The 16217-nt window shown below is 38.4% G+C and overlaps 1 protein-coding gene across 7 annotated transcripts in view; it reads left to right on the top strand.

Annotated features, from left to right (window-relative positions):
* The window catches only part of MTDH (metadherin), a 59372-nt gene extending 44618 nt beyond the window's left edge, over nucleotides 1–14754 (top strand). For 6 of the 7 annotated variants that reach the window (XM_044245240.1, XM_044245245.1, XM_044245238.1 and 3 more), the window contains 4 exons: nucleotides 4546–4653; nucleotides 8134–8271; nucleotides 10833–10989; nucleotides 11641–14754. In XM_044245240.1, coding sequence (XP_044101175.1) covers nucleotides 4546–4653; nucleotides 8134–8271; nucleotides 10833–10989; nucleotides 11641–11711 — 474 coding nt within the window. In that variant the 3' untranslated portion in view covers nucleotides 11712–14754. The remainder of the gene's footprint in view (nucleotides 1–4545; nucleotides 4654–8133; nucleotides 8272–10832; nucleotides 10990–11640) is intronic. The other variant, XM_044245242.1, reaches the window with a different exon arrangement.
* The last annotated feature ends 1463 nt before the right edge of the window (nucleotides 14755–16217 follow it).

Here is a 16217-nt window from a genome sequence, read left to right as displayed (position 1 = left end):
AGGAGAAAAAAACCTATGAAAGAGACTGAGAGAAGAGAGTTCTGGGTCACAGAGACTGAGAGTCTTGCTCCCTGGTAATTAAGAGCAGTTTTATTAGAAATCTTGGACTAGGGATGCCTGGGTGGCTCAGTGGGTTAAGCTGCTGCCTTCAGCTCAGGTCATGAGGGTCCTGGGATCGAGTCCCACATCAGGCTCCTTGCTCAGCAGGGAGCCTGCCCCTCTCTCCGCCTCTGCCTGTTTGTGTGCTTTCTCTCTCTATCTTTCTGACAAATAAATAAATAAATAAATAAATAAATAAAATCTTTCTTAAAAAAAATAAATAAAAGAAATCTTGGACCAAAAACCATATTGCAGTAAGCTGAGTAAATGTTTAGGAAAGCATAGTGACAATTATAAGGTTTTTCTAAAGTAAGTTTGGATAGAAATGGAGGAGAGGTAGTGGATGAGAGCACACTGTAGTATCAGGAAGGGTTTTGTTGGGGGTATTTGTGTGGTTTGGTGTGGTTTGGTTTTAAAGATTTTATTTATTTATTTATTTGACAGAGAGAGAGATCACAAGTAGGCAGAGAGGCAGGCAGAGAGAGAGAGGGAAGCAGGCTCCCCGCTGAGCATAGAGCCCAATGTAGGGCTCGATCCCAGGACCCTGAGATCATGACTTGAGCCAAAGGCAGAGGCTTTAACCCACTGAGCCACTGTTCAGGCTCAGTGGGTTAAACACCCAGGCACCTGGTGTTTGTGGTTTAATGATAGAGATTTTAGTGCAGGGTCGGTAGACCTTTTGTTAAAATTCCATACAGTAGTGCAAAAGCAACCTTAGACAATATGGAAATGAAATTTATTTGCAAAAACTGACATCAGGCCAGATTTGTAGTTTGTCAACCCTGCTTTAACTTACTTGTAGACACAGAGGGAAAGGATCTAGAATAAAGTAAAGGTTAAACATTAATGGGAGATTTGGTTAATAGAGTAAGATCCTGACAGTAGAGGTAGGGGAAACTTGGACATGAGTGGATTTTGGGTTGGCCTTTAGTATAATAGAATGGTAGTACCTCTGATCTTTAGAGACCAGAGAAAGGAAGAGATAGAAATGAGATTTATTGGGGCACCTTGGTGGCTTAGTGGGTTAAAGCCTCTGCCTTTGGCTCAGGTCATGATCCCAGGGTCCTGGGATTGAGCCCCACATTGGGCTCTCTGCTCAGCGGGGAGCCTGCTTCTTCCTCTCTCTCTGCCTGCCTCTCTGCCTACTTGTGATCTCTGTCTATAAAATAAATAAATATAAAAAAACACTTAAAAAAAAAAAAGAAATGGGATTTATTACTAAGGGTGTAAATAAGTGTAGAGGGGGATGTGATAGGTAATGTGAAGGTTGAGGGGGTTAGGGAGAGAGAGGAATGAGTGGGTAGAGCATGGAGGGTTTTTAGAGCAGTTAAACTTCTCTGTATAGACACTGTAATGATGAATGCATGTCATTACACATTTTTCCCAAAGCTGTAGAATGTACAGCACCAAGAGTGAACCCTAGGGTAAACTCCAGAGGCTTTGAGTGATAATCGTGTGTCAGTGTAGACTCATCAGTTGTAACAAATGTACCACTCTGGGGAGGGATAGTGATAGTGGGAGAAGCTGCGCTTGTGTGGGGGTAGGGAGTATATGGAAATCTCTGCCTTCTGCTCAGTTTTGCCATGAACCTAAAATTGCTCTAAAAAATAAAGTCTGTTAGGAAAGAAAAGCTTCATGGTACAGTATCTTAACACACAGTAATCTTTCTGATATTTGTTGAATGCTTAGTGAATGTGCAACCAAAAATCTGTTTCTCTAATTAAAACTTCCTTATGCCCAATCATCAGAATTACAGAGTAGAATCAGTGAATGGAGTAAAGACTGTTACATATTATATCATTGCAGTTCTTTTTCTGAGAACATATTCAGAGATCGTCTTTCATTTTTCTTAGCAAAAATGGGGCACCATTTAAATGCCCATCAAGTAAAGGAATGGTGAAATAAAATGGGATAGGTTTGTACAGTCACATATTAGATGTTAAAAATCAATGAAATAAGTTACATTAATATCAACATGAATAGAATCTCAAAAACGTGAAATGATGCTCAGGTTTACAGAGAGGTGTACAGTATGATACCATTTGTATATTTTGTATGTGTGAACATGCAAGAATTTATAAAAAGAAATGAGTGGATGGACACACAAGAAGTTTATGGTAATGGTTTATTTCTAGGGGAGATGGTGTGGAAATGGGAATTGGGAAGGGGTGCAAAGAAATTTTAAGTTTATCAGTAATGTTTAATAATTTAAAATATATGTGGCAAAATGTCAGTTCTGTTGTGTGAGTTAAAATATGGTGTGGAATTGATTTCAGCCTTCTTCCCCATGGGCAAAAATAGTGTTTTGCCATAAGGAACTACATCTTACAATCGGTTGTTAATTGGCTGAGAAACAGACTGACCAGAGTCCTTGTGACCTGAATATTCCTTATAGGGTGCATTTTTTCACATGGTATTTTAATCATTATGAGCTTATGGTGAAACTTCTATGGAAGTTTCTCCACAACTGGCAACCAGCTTGTACTAAACATCTCTTAGCTAAGTTTATATAAGATTTTGTTTTTCCATCTGCTAGTAATTTCTGTGAACTATTTGGTGGTTCACAAGACCTCCAAAGTCATCCTAATGACTATGCTGCTGAGCAGAGAAATTGTAGTTATCCCATTATTTCGTCCTAGAAGGATAGTTTGGGAATCTTGGCTGTCATCTGTGCAGAAGAAACAAAAAGCATTTTTTTCATAGAAAAGTCCAACTATATGGTATGTGTAAAGGGCTGTAATGAATACTAATTAAACTGGTCTAATTCACTGCTTTTGTCATGTGGCGTGTTACTTTCAGTGCCTTTCCAGCTCAAGTTCAATTTTTTTAAATTAAGCCTTTTATTTTGAGATAACTGTAGAGTGACAGGCACTTGTGAAAAATGATACAGAGAGATCCCCTGTGCTCTTTATCCAGCGTCCCCCAGTTGGTAACATCTTGAAGAACTTCAGTACAGTATTAGAACTAGGATATTGACATTAATGCAATCAAGGTACAGAAAACATTCCCATTTTGCAAGGACCCCTCATGTTGTCCTTTTTTATAGCCACCCTTTCTTTCCTCCTGTCACCAACCCCCTGGTAACCCCTGGCAACCAGTAATCTGTTTCCATCTGTATAATTTTATCATTTCAGGAATGTTCTATGAATAGAATAATACAGCATGAAACCTTTTCATACTGTTATTTTTTTCACTCAGCATTATTTTCTAGACACTCATCTACACTGTTGTGTATCATGAGTTGGTTCTTTTTTTACTACTTTTTTTTTTTTTTTTTTTACTTTTTACACCTCGTTTAACCATTCTGTTGAAGGACATCAGGATTGTTCTTAGGTTGGGGCTATTGTGAATAAAGCTGCTGTATACATTTGTGTACACGTTTTGGTATGAACATAAGTGTTCATTTTTCTGGGATAAGTAGCTAGGAGTACAGTCCCTGGGTTGTGTAATAGCTGCATATTTAGTGCATTTAAAAACTGCCAAACTGTTTCCCAGAGTGGTGTATCCCTTCACATTCCTGTTTACAAAGAATGTGTGATCCTATTTCTCTAAATTCTTGCCAGCAGTTGTTGTCTCTGTTTTTTATTTGAGGTGTTGATAGGTGTGTAGTGAACTCATTGTGATTTTAATTTGCATTTCCTTAATGCCTGAATAGGTTGAACATCTTTCCATGTGCTCCTTTGCCACCTGTCTGTCCTCTTTTCATGAAATGTCTGTTATATCTTTTACACATTTTCTAATTGGATAGTTTACTCTTGAGTTTTGAGTGTTCTTTAGGTAGTCTTAGACAACAAGTCCTTCGTTGGATATATGGTTTGCAAATATTTTCTCCCATTTGGTAGCTTGTCAGTCTCTTAACAGGGTTAAATTCAGTTTTATTGCAAATAGTTCTGCATTTAAACTCTGAAATAAAACAGTCACTTATCCAATGAGTTTTTGTTTTGTTTTGTTTTTAAGATTTTATTTGTTTATTTGACAGAGATATCACAAGTAGGCAGAGAGACAGACAGAGAGAGAGGGAAGCAGGCTCCCCACTGAGCAGAGAGCCCGACGTGGGGCTCGATCCCAGGACCCTGAGATCATGACCTGAGCCAAAGGCAGAGGCTTAACCCAGGCAGGCTCCCCTGTCCAATGAGTTTTTAAAAACCAAGTCTTGCACAGCTCTCTAATTTACTGTGCAGGGAGGGATGAAAGATGTAAGGGAAAAAAGTGGTCTATCATAGACAATAAGAGAATGAAGTTCCATCTACTTTGTTCTTTTTAAATATGTAATTTTAGATTCATTTTATCATTTTATCATTAGATTCATAAGAATTATACAGTACTAATTCTTACTTAGTGTTTAGGAGATAAAGACTGAGCCTAATGAATGAAATTATGCCATAATTTGTGAATAAAGAAAACTAAACCAATTTGTTCACTTGAATACTTCGCTTTTAACATCAGGTTTCAGATGATGATAAAGAAAAGGGAGAGGGAGCTCTTCCAACTGGGAAATCGAAAAAGAAAAAAAAGAAAAAGAAGAAGCAAGGTGAAGATAACTCTCCTGCACAGGTATAGTATCAAAACAACAGATATCATTCGCTAAGTACCTACTGCTCAAATGTGAAAAGGTAATACATAGATACTAAGACTGTGTAGATGAAAGACACAATATAGAAGATAGGTTTACTTGTGTAGCATTCAGAAAGTCACAGAATGTTTTAAAGATTTTTTTTGTATCCTATTGTAATAACTGTATTGCTCTAAAAAAATCATACCAAAGGTGTAAACCCAAAAGTAATAAATTAAATTAGATGCATTTTGGTTTATATTAAGGTGAAATGGAAAAAAGGTACAATATTTATCACATACAGAAATGCCTTTTGAAAAACAAATTTAGCAAGTTAGAATTTTAGCTCAGTACAGCCATGTGGGTCACAAGTGGAGTGTCACTTACTCTGAGTTTGCGCTCCACTTTTAGCATCTTAGAATCTTCTGCTTGTTTGGCTTCTGACAGAAACTTCCAACGTATGTTACTCCTCCATTTTCCTTCCCTTTTTTTTCATGGCTCTCTACTATTCGGAAATTTTTTAAATTACAGTATAGATGGAAACAAAGCTATTTTAATTGCAAACATACTAGATTACTAGAAGTATGCATGGGTTTCTCTTTGAAAGCAGCATCACCATTACATTACAAATTAGGAAAATCTTATTCCTTACCTATAGCCATGTGGCTAGTTGTTTTTATTCCTTTAAATGTAGGAGATAGCCAGAATTCCTAGAGGATAGCCTACAGAATAGTTTTCCTATTTATTGTTCTCTTTGGGAAAAGTTGCTGCATAAGACTTTTTAAGGAAATACACAATTCATTTTTTTGTTGAGGGAAGCACAGCCCCTCGTAAGTGACACTAATCCGTTTTCAGACTAGTTGTTTCTCACGGTAGTAGTTGAGTGTTAAGGTTAACGTAACTGAGACCAATGGATGTGAAAATCTAAAACTATGTATATAATAAGGGCGCTGTCTGAGCTCTGTTTAGCCAAACTCTTCCTGGACTTCTGTGACTTAAATTACAGCCTTTACTAAGACTACTTTCTGGTTTGTGGATTAGGTGAGTTCCTTTTAAAAGCAATTTTGTGGGATAGATGTCATCTATATATTTCAGCTTACTGACAGAGGTCATTAACTTGTGGAAGTTCTTTCAGTATTCTGATACTCCTTTTTAAAATGTTTGATATGTCTTTAAAAATAACGGTGAGGGGTCACGTGGGTGGCTTAGTCATTAAGCGTCTGCCTTCGGCTTAGGTCATGATCCCAAAGTCCTGGGATGGAGCCCCACATCAGGCTCCCTGCTTCGCGAGGGGTCCACTTCTCCCTCTCCCACTCCCCCTACTTGTGTTCCCTCTCTCACTGTGTCTCTCTCTGTCTAAATAAAATAATAAAACCTTAAAAAAAGAACAGTGAATATGGGGCGCCTGAGTGGCACAGCTGGTTAAGCATCTGACTCTTGGTTTTGGCTTCTGTCATAATCTCAGGTCGAGAGATTGAGCTCTGCATCCGGCTCTCTGCCAAGTCTGCTTGGAAACTCTCTCTTCCTCTCCCCCCCGCTCTGTCTCCCTCTCCCTCTCTCTCTCTCTCTCTCTCTCGCTCTCTCTCAAATCAATAAATCTTTTAAATAAATAAATAACAGTAGATATACAGGCTTTGGAGTCAGATCTCCATTCAAATTTCAGTTTTGCCATTTACTAGTTGTTATTGTTCACTTGTTTTTCTTTGCACCAGTGGCTTAACTGTGGAGGTTGCTTAGAGAATTAAATGAGACATCATGAAATTCTGTTGTCAGGTTCATAGAACATAGTATCCTATCTGTAATACATTTGGGAATTTGTTCTTTTTAATTTTTATTTTACTTTTTTTAAGATTGTATTTATTTATTTGACAGAGAGAGAGTGATCACAGGCAGAGAGATAGGCTGGGGACGGTGCGGGGGTTGGCGAGCAGGTTCCCCGCTGAGCAGAGAGGCTGATGCAGGCCTAGAAACCTGGACCTTGAGATCATGACCCTAGCCGAAGGCAGAGGCTTAAACTGAGCCCCCAGGTGCCTGGGAATTTGTTCTTTTTAGTTGAGTATGCATGTTTGGTGGGCGTCTTTACTGTTCAAGTATAGCTTAGTTTAAAGCTAACTAATGTCCTCACATTAATTTTGTACAGATTGCAAATCTTACATATGTGCTTCCAGAGCTACTCATTCCATTTAAATTCACAATAAAATTTCCATTACTGTTTAAACCCACTACCATCCTGAAGAAGTTTTATAAACTACCAGTACTGGTTAAAGACTTTCAAGCTCATCCTAGCCAGTTGTTCATGTGTGTGTGTTGACTAAAGAACAATACAACGAGCAATGATGGTCCTGTTTAATATATTCTAGTTCATATTTGTTTCGCATACCTAAGCATGTAACATGCTTTATAATTGCTTTGTTGAAACTTAAGTCCGAAGGCCTTGGGACACCTGGGTGGCTAAGTAGATTAAGAGTCTGGCTGCAGCTCAGGTCATGATCCCAGGGTCCTGGGATGGGAGCCTGCTTCTCCCTCTCTCTCTGCCGCTCCCCCTGCTTGTGTTCTCTGTGTCTGTCTGTCTCTCTCTCTCTCTCCTTCTCTCTCTCTCGGTGTTAAATAAATAAGTAAAATATTTTAAAAAATAAAGTCTGAAGGCCTAAGAATGGAAATGGTAAAGCTTGAATAGGACCTTAGAAATTATCTAGGCACATTTTATTTTATAGTTGAGCGAAGAAATTAAGGTTCAGGGAAATGAAATGATTTGTCCTTGACAGTACACAGCTAGGCTACAGCAGCCTAGAACTGAAATGTACTTTCTGCTATGTCAGCCTCATTTATCTACAAATTATACTTATGTACAGATATTTTGTTCCTTGAAGAAGTCATTAAGCGAGGGCGCCTGGGTGGCTCAGTGGGTTAAGCCGCTGCCTTCGGCTCAGGTCATGATCTCAGGGTCCTGGGATCGAGTCCCACATCGGGCTCTCTGCTCAGCAGGGAGCCTGCTTCCCTCTCTCTCTCTGCCTGCCTCTCCATCTACTTGTGATCTCTCTCTGTCAAATAAATAAATAAAATCTTTAAAAAAAAAAAAAGTCATTAAGCGAAATGTTATTTCTAAAGTCTTAGTTCAAGTATCACCTAATTCACTGTATATTTTGTCTAAAAGAAAAAAATTCTCGTTTATTTTGTTTGAATTGGTTTAGTAAATTAGAATGGTTTACATTTGGGGATGGGAGTGTATTGTTTTTTAATTTCCAATTGATTTAAGTCCCTGGGGAGAGCAGGGATGATCACTGTTGTTCCAGATGTGCCTGTATATTTTAAATCTTTAAATGATTGTTGCTATATGCTCTGTTAAACTGTTTGGACAGTTACTGAAGTGAAATTAGTTTCTTGAAATATCTTCTGCACATTAATACTACAAACCAAATCGATTTTTAATTAGTAAAAAAAAGAGTGATTTATATCATATAATAGACTACTTTTCTCCGTAGGACACAGAATTAGAAAAAGAGATTAGAGAAGAGCTTCCAATGAATACCTCTAAAGTCCGTCCAAAACAGGAAAAGACTTTTTCTTTGAAGACCATAAGCACTAGTGATCCAGCTGAAGCACTCATCAAAAATAGCCAGGTGATTTTTTGGTATTTAAGGAATAAAATTTTGATGAGAATTGTGCCCTAACTCCTCTATTTTATCTGAGCGCTAAGTGCTAAGCATTGCTAATCACTAATAAAGTGCTGAGCATTTTAAATACACTAATTTAACCCTCATAACAACCCCATGAGAAAAGTAAGATCTATCATATAAATGAGGTTGGAGAACTTAAATAACTTGTCCCAAGCTGCGTAACTATCAGTGGTGAAACCAGAACTTCTAGACTGTATTTTCTCCTATTAAATACCTAAACATACAGGGGATAGATTGCTTAGAGAAAATGTCACTGGTTGCATTTTCCTGAAATCATCCTCTCAAATGTAACATTTGTTTAACAGGTTCTTGAAATATGTGCCATTGGTAAAAAATTTTGATGTGTCCGAAAGGACCATTTTACAAAAGGTCTAGGCCAGTGACACATAGTTCTTTAAAATCTAATTTCTAGGGGCGCCTGGGTGGCTCAGTGGGTTAAGCCACTGCCTTCGGCTCGGGTCGTGATCTCAGAGTCCTGGATCGAGTCCCGCATCGGGCTCTCCGCTCAGCAGGGAGCCTGCTTCCCTCTCTCTCTCTCTGCCTGCCTCACTACCTATGGTCTCTCTCTGTCAAATAAATAAATAAAGTCTTTGGGGGAAAAAAATCTAATTTCTAAAAAGGTAAATTGCATAGAAATCTATGAAATCCTGCTAGAGTTGCATGGTTCATTTATATGCTCATTCAAAAAAATGTAGAGAACCCACTACATGCCACACAGTAATTGAGATTTTGAGGATGTATCAGAGATCAAAGCAGATGAAAACAGTCTCTGCCTTTGTGGAGTGTACATATTTAATGAAACAGCTTCAGACCGGCACCTGAGTTACAGGGGCATCTGGCTGACTCAGTTGGTAAACCATATGACTCTTGATCTCGGGATTGTGAGTTCAAGCCCCACGGGGGGGTGTGGAGTTTACTTAAAAATAAAATCTTAAAAAATAATAATAATAAAAAGAACCTGAGTTCCTAAATGAAGTAATTGGTAACAGTCTTGTGCTAAAATAAAATCTTAACCATACTTCCTATTTGTTTTTTATGCTTTTAATTCCCTAAGAGAAGAGTTCCCTTTTGAGATGTAAGGATGAGGTCTCAATACATGCATAGGTTTAATTGTAGGGCTACAAAGAGTCATTTGACATTTTGATGTTTTATTTATCAAAGTAAGTCGTTTTCAGAAGCCATTTTATAAAGACTGTTTTGAGTCCTTCTGTGATTTAACATAGATTAAGTGAAAGAATAGAGGGGAGAATACTGGAAATAAATACTAAAACTTTTGGGTATGAAATAAATATAGAGAACACTAAGAAAGCTGAACCGAGCTAGACACATGGAGCTTCGGGGTACCTGAAATAGAAGGAAGGAATCCTTGTAATTACCTGCGTGCACACAGCTTCCTCCTCTCAGTTCCTTTTCCATTGAGCTTTCTTTACACCCAGAGAGCCTGAAGAACAAAGGGCAAGAGAAACATGACTTACCCTTGTTTACATATTCAATCATGATGATAAGTAAGGCTAAGGATGAATTGATCTCCTCTTCTGTTACTACCTGAAGGCACTCCAAAGACTAGAGTTTCCATCCTTACCTCTCCTGACCATGCATTCACAGGCCTCATGGAAGCCTTTCTGCTTCCAGGTTGGAGAGAAGAAGCAGAGCTTGAGAGTCTAGGCCCTCCACATTATGATTTCACTACCAGACTGGATCAAACTCTGAAAATCTGGACCCAAGTTTTACTGCTTCCTTTAATAGTAGTAGCCATAGTTTTGTCTGAGACCCATCACTTTCCATGGATAGGAAATGGAAGCAATTGCTGCCCTGTTTGAGTTTGCCTTACCTTTCTAAAAGCAGAGAAGGGGGACGCCTGGGTGGCTCAGTTGGTTAAGCGGCTGCCTTCGGCTCAGGTCATGATCCCAGCGTCCTGGGATCGAGTCCCACATCGGGCTCCTTGCTTGGCAGGGAGCCTGCCTCTCCCTCTGCCTCTGCCTGCCACTCTGTCTGCCTATGCTTGCTCTCGCTTCTCTCTCTATGACAAATAAATAAATAAAATCTTTAAAAAAAATAAATAAATAAAAGCAGAGAAGGAAGCATCATCTACTGGTAGTTCAGAAATTAGCTTTTTTTCTTTTTGTCTTCCACATGAAAAAGTTTTGAGGAATTAAAGAGTTGGTAAGAAGTGCACAAAACATTGAATCACTAAAATATATAAAATTGTTCTATTTGTAATGAAAAAGAAAAATGTAAAAGTTCATGAAAATGGAATTATTCATTCCTGTTTGAGATTCTGTAAACATTTTTAATTTTATAGTTTCATCCATTTTTATCGCAACCTACATTGATGGCTACTGTAGGTAATGATTTGTTTGTTTTTGCCACTAGAGGGCAGGCACGAGTTGTAGTGCTTCCGCTGGTGAATTTGGAAACCGTTTAGTGTTTACTTATTCCTGTGATACTTAATTTTATTTGAAACTTTTTACAAAAGAACTGAAGATAATATTATTCCAAAATAGCCTATCAAGACTCTTCCACCTGCTATTCCTACCGAGCCATCTGTTATTTTATCAAAAAGTGATTCTGACAAGAGCTCTTCCCAAGTGCCACCGATACTACAAGAGACAGATAAATCCAAGTCAAATACTAAGCAAAATAGTGTGCCTCCTTCACAGAGTAAGTAATCCTCACTTCTGGTTCTTTTGTATGTTTTTGTACTGTTTGTAAGCCTTAATATCTTAGGAGTCTGAAATATTTAGATTTCTGATCTTAGAAGTCTGATCGATTAGTAGTCCATCCTCCTTTGGCAAAGGCTGGATTCCCTGGAACCTTATGGACCTCAGCTGTGAGGGCCAGGGGACTGAAATCACTCTAAGCAAGAGGGGGTGGCCAGGGACAGAGATGGCAGAGGATTTGCTAGATCCTTTGTCCATCTGGTCCCTCCCTTTCTCCATGCGCATGTTCTTGGGACTGTGAATGGTTCTGTGCCCTTTTTTCCCCTCCTTTTCTCCCTTCAGCTACCTGCAGTGTCCAATTTGCCCATTTTTCATTTTCATTACTTAGATTGAGCCATATTAATGATGGGTTTTTTAGATCAAAACCAGTGAGATATCTTGCATGTGATAAACCAGTAGAATACATTGGGATTCAAAGGAAAAGAGAATGGCAGCCATAGAGTAATCTACAAAACATGTCTCTGGAACTTGAAAACTTAAAGGTTGAAGCATTCTTAGTGGATTTCAAAGCATGTTTTCATTGATGCTGCTTTTGTATTTTTGAGACATAATAGTATTTACTACTGTTTTTTCTTTGTTTTTGTCCTTTTAGCCAAGTCTGAAACTAGCTGGGAATCTCCCAAACAAATAAAAAAGAAGAAAAAAGCCAGACGGGAAACGTGAATATATTTTTCCTGAATTGGACATGTGTTTGCAAACACTGTCTGGAAGATTATGCTGTTTATGCAATAATTTGTGAACATGTACAGAGTTTTATATAAATTTAAACCAATTTTTAAAACAAAACTGTGAACACAACCACCGTAAAAATGGAATCAAAGGAAAGTTAATTTATGAAATTCAGAGGTCAGCAGAATATACTCCAGTGCTGGAAGACACTTGGGGAAAGTCTTTTCAATTGAACAAGAACGATCTTAATTTAAAAATACTATCCTGGTTTTACAGCAGTGCCCTGTTTACAACAGCTTGTGCCCTGTCTCATCTGCAGCTAAGGAATAAAGGATTCTGATTAGAGAGAGGGCTGCCTGCGGGTGCGTAGGCAGCATCTGCAATCTTATGCACGGAACTTAAACCATTTGAATCTGTTTTATGCTTAAATCAAAGTGCTTTGATCAAGTGCATAATCTGCCATATCTTTACATATATGTTGGTAGCGATTTGTATTAAAGGAATCACAAGTGCAAATAAAAGGTCATTTATCATTTGTTAACTAAACTCATGGTTTAGTTTACAATTTTTAAAAAGTTCTTAATTAAAACATTGAACATGCAGTTGATGCTTGTATGGCTTATGAGGTTATTTTTGATAGTCTTACATTACTTGAATTGTTCAAAGTTCAGTATATTTTAAATTAAGAAAGGTAAACTATATGTGTTTGTTTTATACTTTGAAGGTTCAGACTCACAAATAATGCTCTTGTTTAGAATTTGGAAACTTCCAGGCCAAGTCCAACTTAACATTTCTCCCTTTCCCTCGCAGTTTCTTTTTTCCAGCGTCAACTCTTCTCTTCATTGCTAATACTTCTTCGACTTTAAAAATGAAACCTTTCACAAATTAGTCATACAGACAGAACTTTGAGTATATGATGGAGAATGAAAAACTAGAGTCAGACAGCTTTAATTGACATTGTCAAGACCTCCAGTTATCAGGAATACATTTTTTTACTGCCTTAACCTATAGTGCGTAGAATATGCATCAATTTCTTGAGGGGGATTCGTGTTTTTATAAGAATTTTCATGTAATTATTGCAATTGTGGTCAAATAAGGAACGTTTTCTGCTTGAAACTATTGATTTAAATGACGTGTGAGATGTTTCACCATTTTCAGGCACTGTGTAATTCTATTGTAATAAACTGGCAGGTATCTTTGTAACTATAAATAGTGCATGCTCAGCCATGTACACTGTAAATAGCCTTTACCAAACGTGTTTGACAAGGACCATAATTAACATCACTTAGTGAATTGTGATAAAGAAAAAAAGCCATGATTTATTTGATGTGATTGGCTTGTTTTTACATGGCGCCAAGAATGAAACTGTTGAACAGCTGTAACCAATGGTACTGATCTGTCCATCCAATTCTGTCTTTATTAGATCTGATTGTGGTTTGATAGTATTGCATCATCACACTAGGAAAGCTGAAGAAACACAATGGTTTTAGTAACTGCTGAAGACTGGCCTTATTAACGGACAGCTTTCCTAACAAGTGATTAGTAACTTCTATCAGGTGTTACCATCTGTTTCAGGAACAGGGCAGTATGTTTACATGTCAGAAGTCTTGTTTCATTCTATGAGATTTCTAAATTGATTTGTTTAAATAAATTCAGCAAACGGATAGCATTGTGTTTATTTGCTTCAATATTGGGGTAAATAAGCTCAACTGCCAGGAATTCATTTCTTCAAATGACTTTATTCTGTGAGCTTTACGTAGATACTTCCTAACTAGATCCAAGGATTCCTGAAGTTGCCAGCACTTTGTCAAAGTGTCACAGAGGAGAATTTGAGAAGGAGTCTGTATAATTTTAGAATGTGCCAAAAGATCTATGCTCAGAAAAATCAGTTGAACTCTCTCAACTCTACCTCACCATTTCTTTGTCTTAGAATTTTGTTGGCTGTGTCAGACATTGGACTTCATTTCTCTGGCTTCGTATCTCCCCGACAGCCACCTACAGCGGGTGTTAGAGATGCTATCTCGTGAGGAGAGAGCTGGTGTGGAGATGGAGGAGGGCGTGGCCAAACGGGTGCATCCATGTGGAGTTGCCGCTGGCTCTCCTCTCCTGCTCCAGAGCGAGGACAAGAATTTTATGTTTTAAGAGATGGCAGCTATGAGTGATAAAAGGAATTTTCTTTCACGTGCATGAGATGAAAACTCTTGCACAATTAAAGTATCATTGTTCATTGCTCTTTACCTGTTCCAGATCTTTATATGGCATTAAATCAGTTTCTGGGTCTGAACACAGGAACTGTTCTCCATCGTCCACCTCAAAAGGCACCAAAATGAAGGTAGCGATTTAGGGAGGAGGGGGAAAGGGAGGATCCTATTGTCCTTTGGTGACTTACATTAGATGCTCCCCACACCATCAGTAGGAAGGTAACTGATCCCTTCAACCTGAAGGGGAACCTTGTACTGATTAGCAAAGGAGGCCTCCTCAGAGAACCTGCTTAGAAATCTCCCTAATCCTGACCTATCTCCGCATGCTTACTGAAAATCCTTCCCTATTCTGGAGCGGGGGTTTAGGATTTCTAGAATCCTACCTATGTACCCCAGACTGAGCAAAACAATAGTTGAGAGAGTCCAAAAAAAAAAAAAAAAAGTGTTGAAATAAAATGTTGTTAATGTAATTTACCATGTTTACTTTGTGCATGCATTTTGGGGGTGGGGGGAGCAGTGGAAATAATTTATCCAAATCTAATGGTATTATTTCACAAGCTAATCCAGTTTGTATTTGGGTTAAAAATAATTGAAGGGCAATATTTAACTACAGAGCTTAGTTTTTCTTAATTAAAAACAGTCTTCTATTAACGTGTGAAATATCTTTCAAAGTTGAGAATTTAGGTGTAAGATGTCTAAGAGATGTCTTAAGACTTTTCTGTAAACTCCTTGCACAAACTGGAATTACTTTCCAAAAGACTTAGGGAATGCAAATATGTTATTTGTAAAATGCATTGAGTATTGTAAATAAAAAAATCATTTCTGTTTTGTTTAAATTGCTCATTATAGTTCTCTTATGGGAAGGGACTTAAGTCATTTTGCATCTTAAGCTAGTCTAAAGGCAATTAGTTTGTGATGTTCTTGATGCTTCTTTCGAAAACCATAGATGCATTTGTAGGCTTTACCAGTGGGAAGTCATTTGGAGTTCAACACCTCGTACAATAGCCATTTGTGACGCATGATGTTCTCCGTGGGAACCTGCTTCCACTTGACGTCATCTTAGCAGCGGACAGAACCGCCACCAGGTGCAGTGTTTAACTTGCATCAGCTTTTTAGGTTAAAGAAATGAGACTCAAATCTGGCACTATTTATTAGTGTCCCCAAACAGTAGTGACTTAAACAAGATAGAAGTTTTATTTCTTGTGCGGGTAAAAGTCGGGAAGGTGGTCTGGGGGTGCTCCAATACCTCAGGGTCGGGAATCCAGGTCCTCTGGACCACAGCCCTCCCTCCCCACCGTCAAACAAGGCTTCTATGCCGAGGTTGCAGATAGCTACCTGCTCAGCAGGAAATCTGTTGGCATTTCTGGCCCCTGACTCTAAGAACACTTCTCAAAAGTTCCGCCATGTAAGCTTATCAACTCAAACTTAGTCACGTGATCTTACTAACTACAAAGAGAACAGGAAATCATAGTCTTCATTCTGGCTGTCGTGGGCCAGTGAGTCCTGAAACCAGGATTCGGTCTGGAGGAAGCAGTGGGGTGTACAGTGAGCCCAGCTGGCGGTCCCCTTCACAGGGTTGGACGTTCGCTTCGTTTACCCTGCACCCAGGCGTCCTTTCTGAGGTCAGGTTTTAGTGTTCCCAACAAAGCGGAAATTTTGAAATCTCAAGATACTGCTCAAGAGCAGCAGCAAGGAATGTTCAGACTTACATGTAATACAGCCTTCTGGAAGAAATTCCTGCCATCCCATGGACTGCTTTAAACTCTAGAGACGGGCTGACAGAAACTCAGTAGCCTGCTGTCATGCCTGTCCTGCAAGTATCAGTTACAAGTTTCCTTAGAAAAATTGCCCTGCTGTATAAAGTAATCTTTAAAAAATAAGCCTTACGATTCTTTCTAAATGATCTAATAGGAGAAGGATTTCTAACTCAGCATCAAGACAGGAAGTACATTGTGACATGTTTGCTGACTATTAATAGTTAACAGTACTGAGATTTATAAATAGGCTAACTGAAGAAAAATTTCAGCAGATTCAAGGTCTTCCCCATGATAATGGCATTCTTACTTGTATATGTATGCTTTTTTTATTTATTGTATCAAAACATTCAAAATGAATATATGTAACATGTACATAAGTTATAAAGCATAATAAAATGAACACCTCTGAAATCACCATTCTGCTTAAGAACTAGAACCTTACCAGCAGAGGGGATATTGGGGGTGGTGAGCCTGACTTTTGCTGTTCACTTAACAGGGTCAAGGGTCGGGGGGCAAGACAAGGCATTGACGAAGATGGGCGC

The sequence above is a fragment of the Neovison vison genome, chromosome 4, assembly GCF_020171115.1.
Source record: "Neovison vison isolate M4711 chromosome 4, ASM_NN_V1, whole genome shotgun sequence".
NCBI classification, from domain to species: domain Eukaryota; kingdom Metazoa; phylum Chordata; class Mammalia; order Carnivora; family Mustelidae; genus Neogale; species Neogale vison.
The sequence above is the reverse complement of the archived record's forward strand: the minus strand, read 5'-3'. Positions and strand labels throughout refer to the sequence as shown.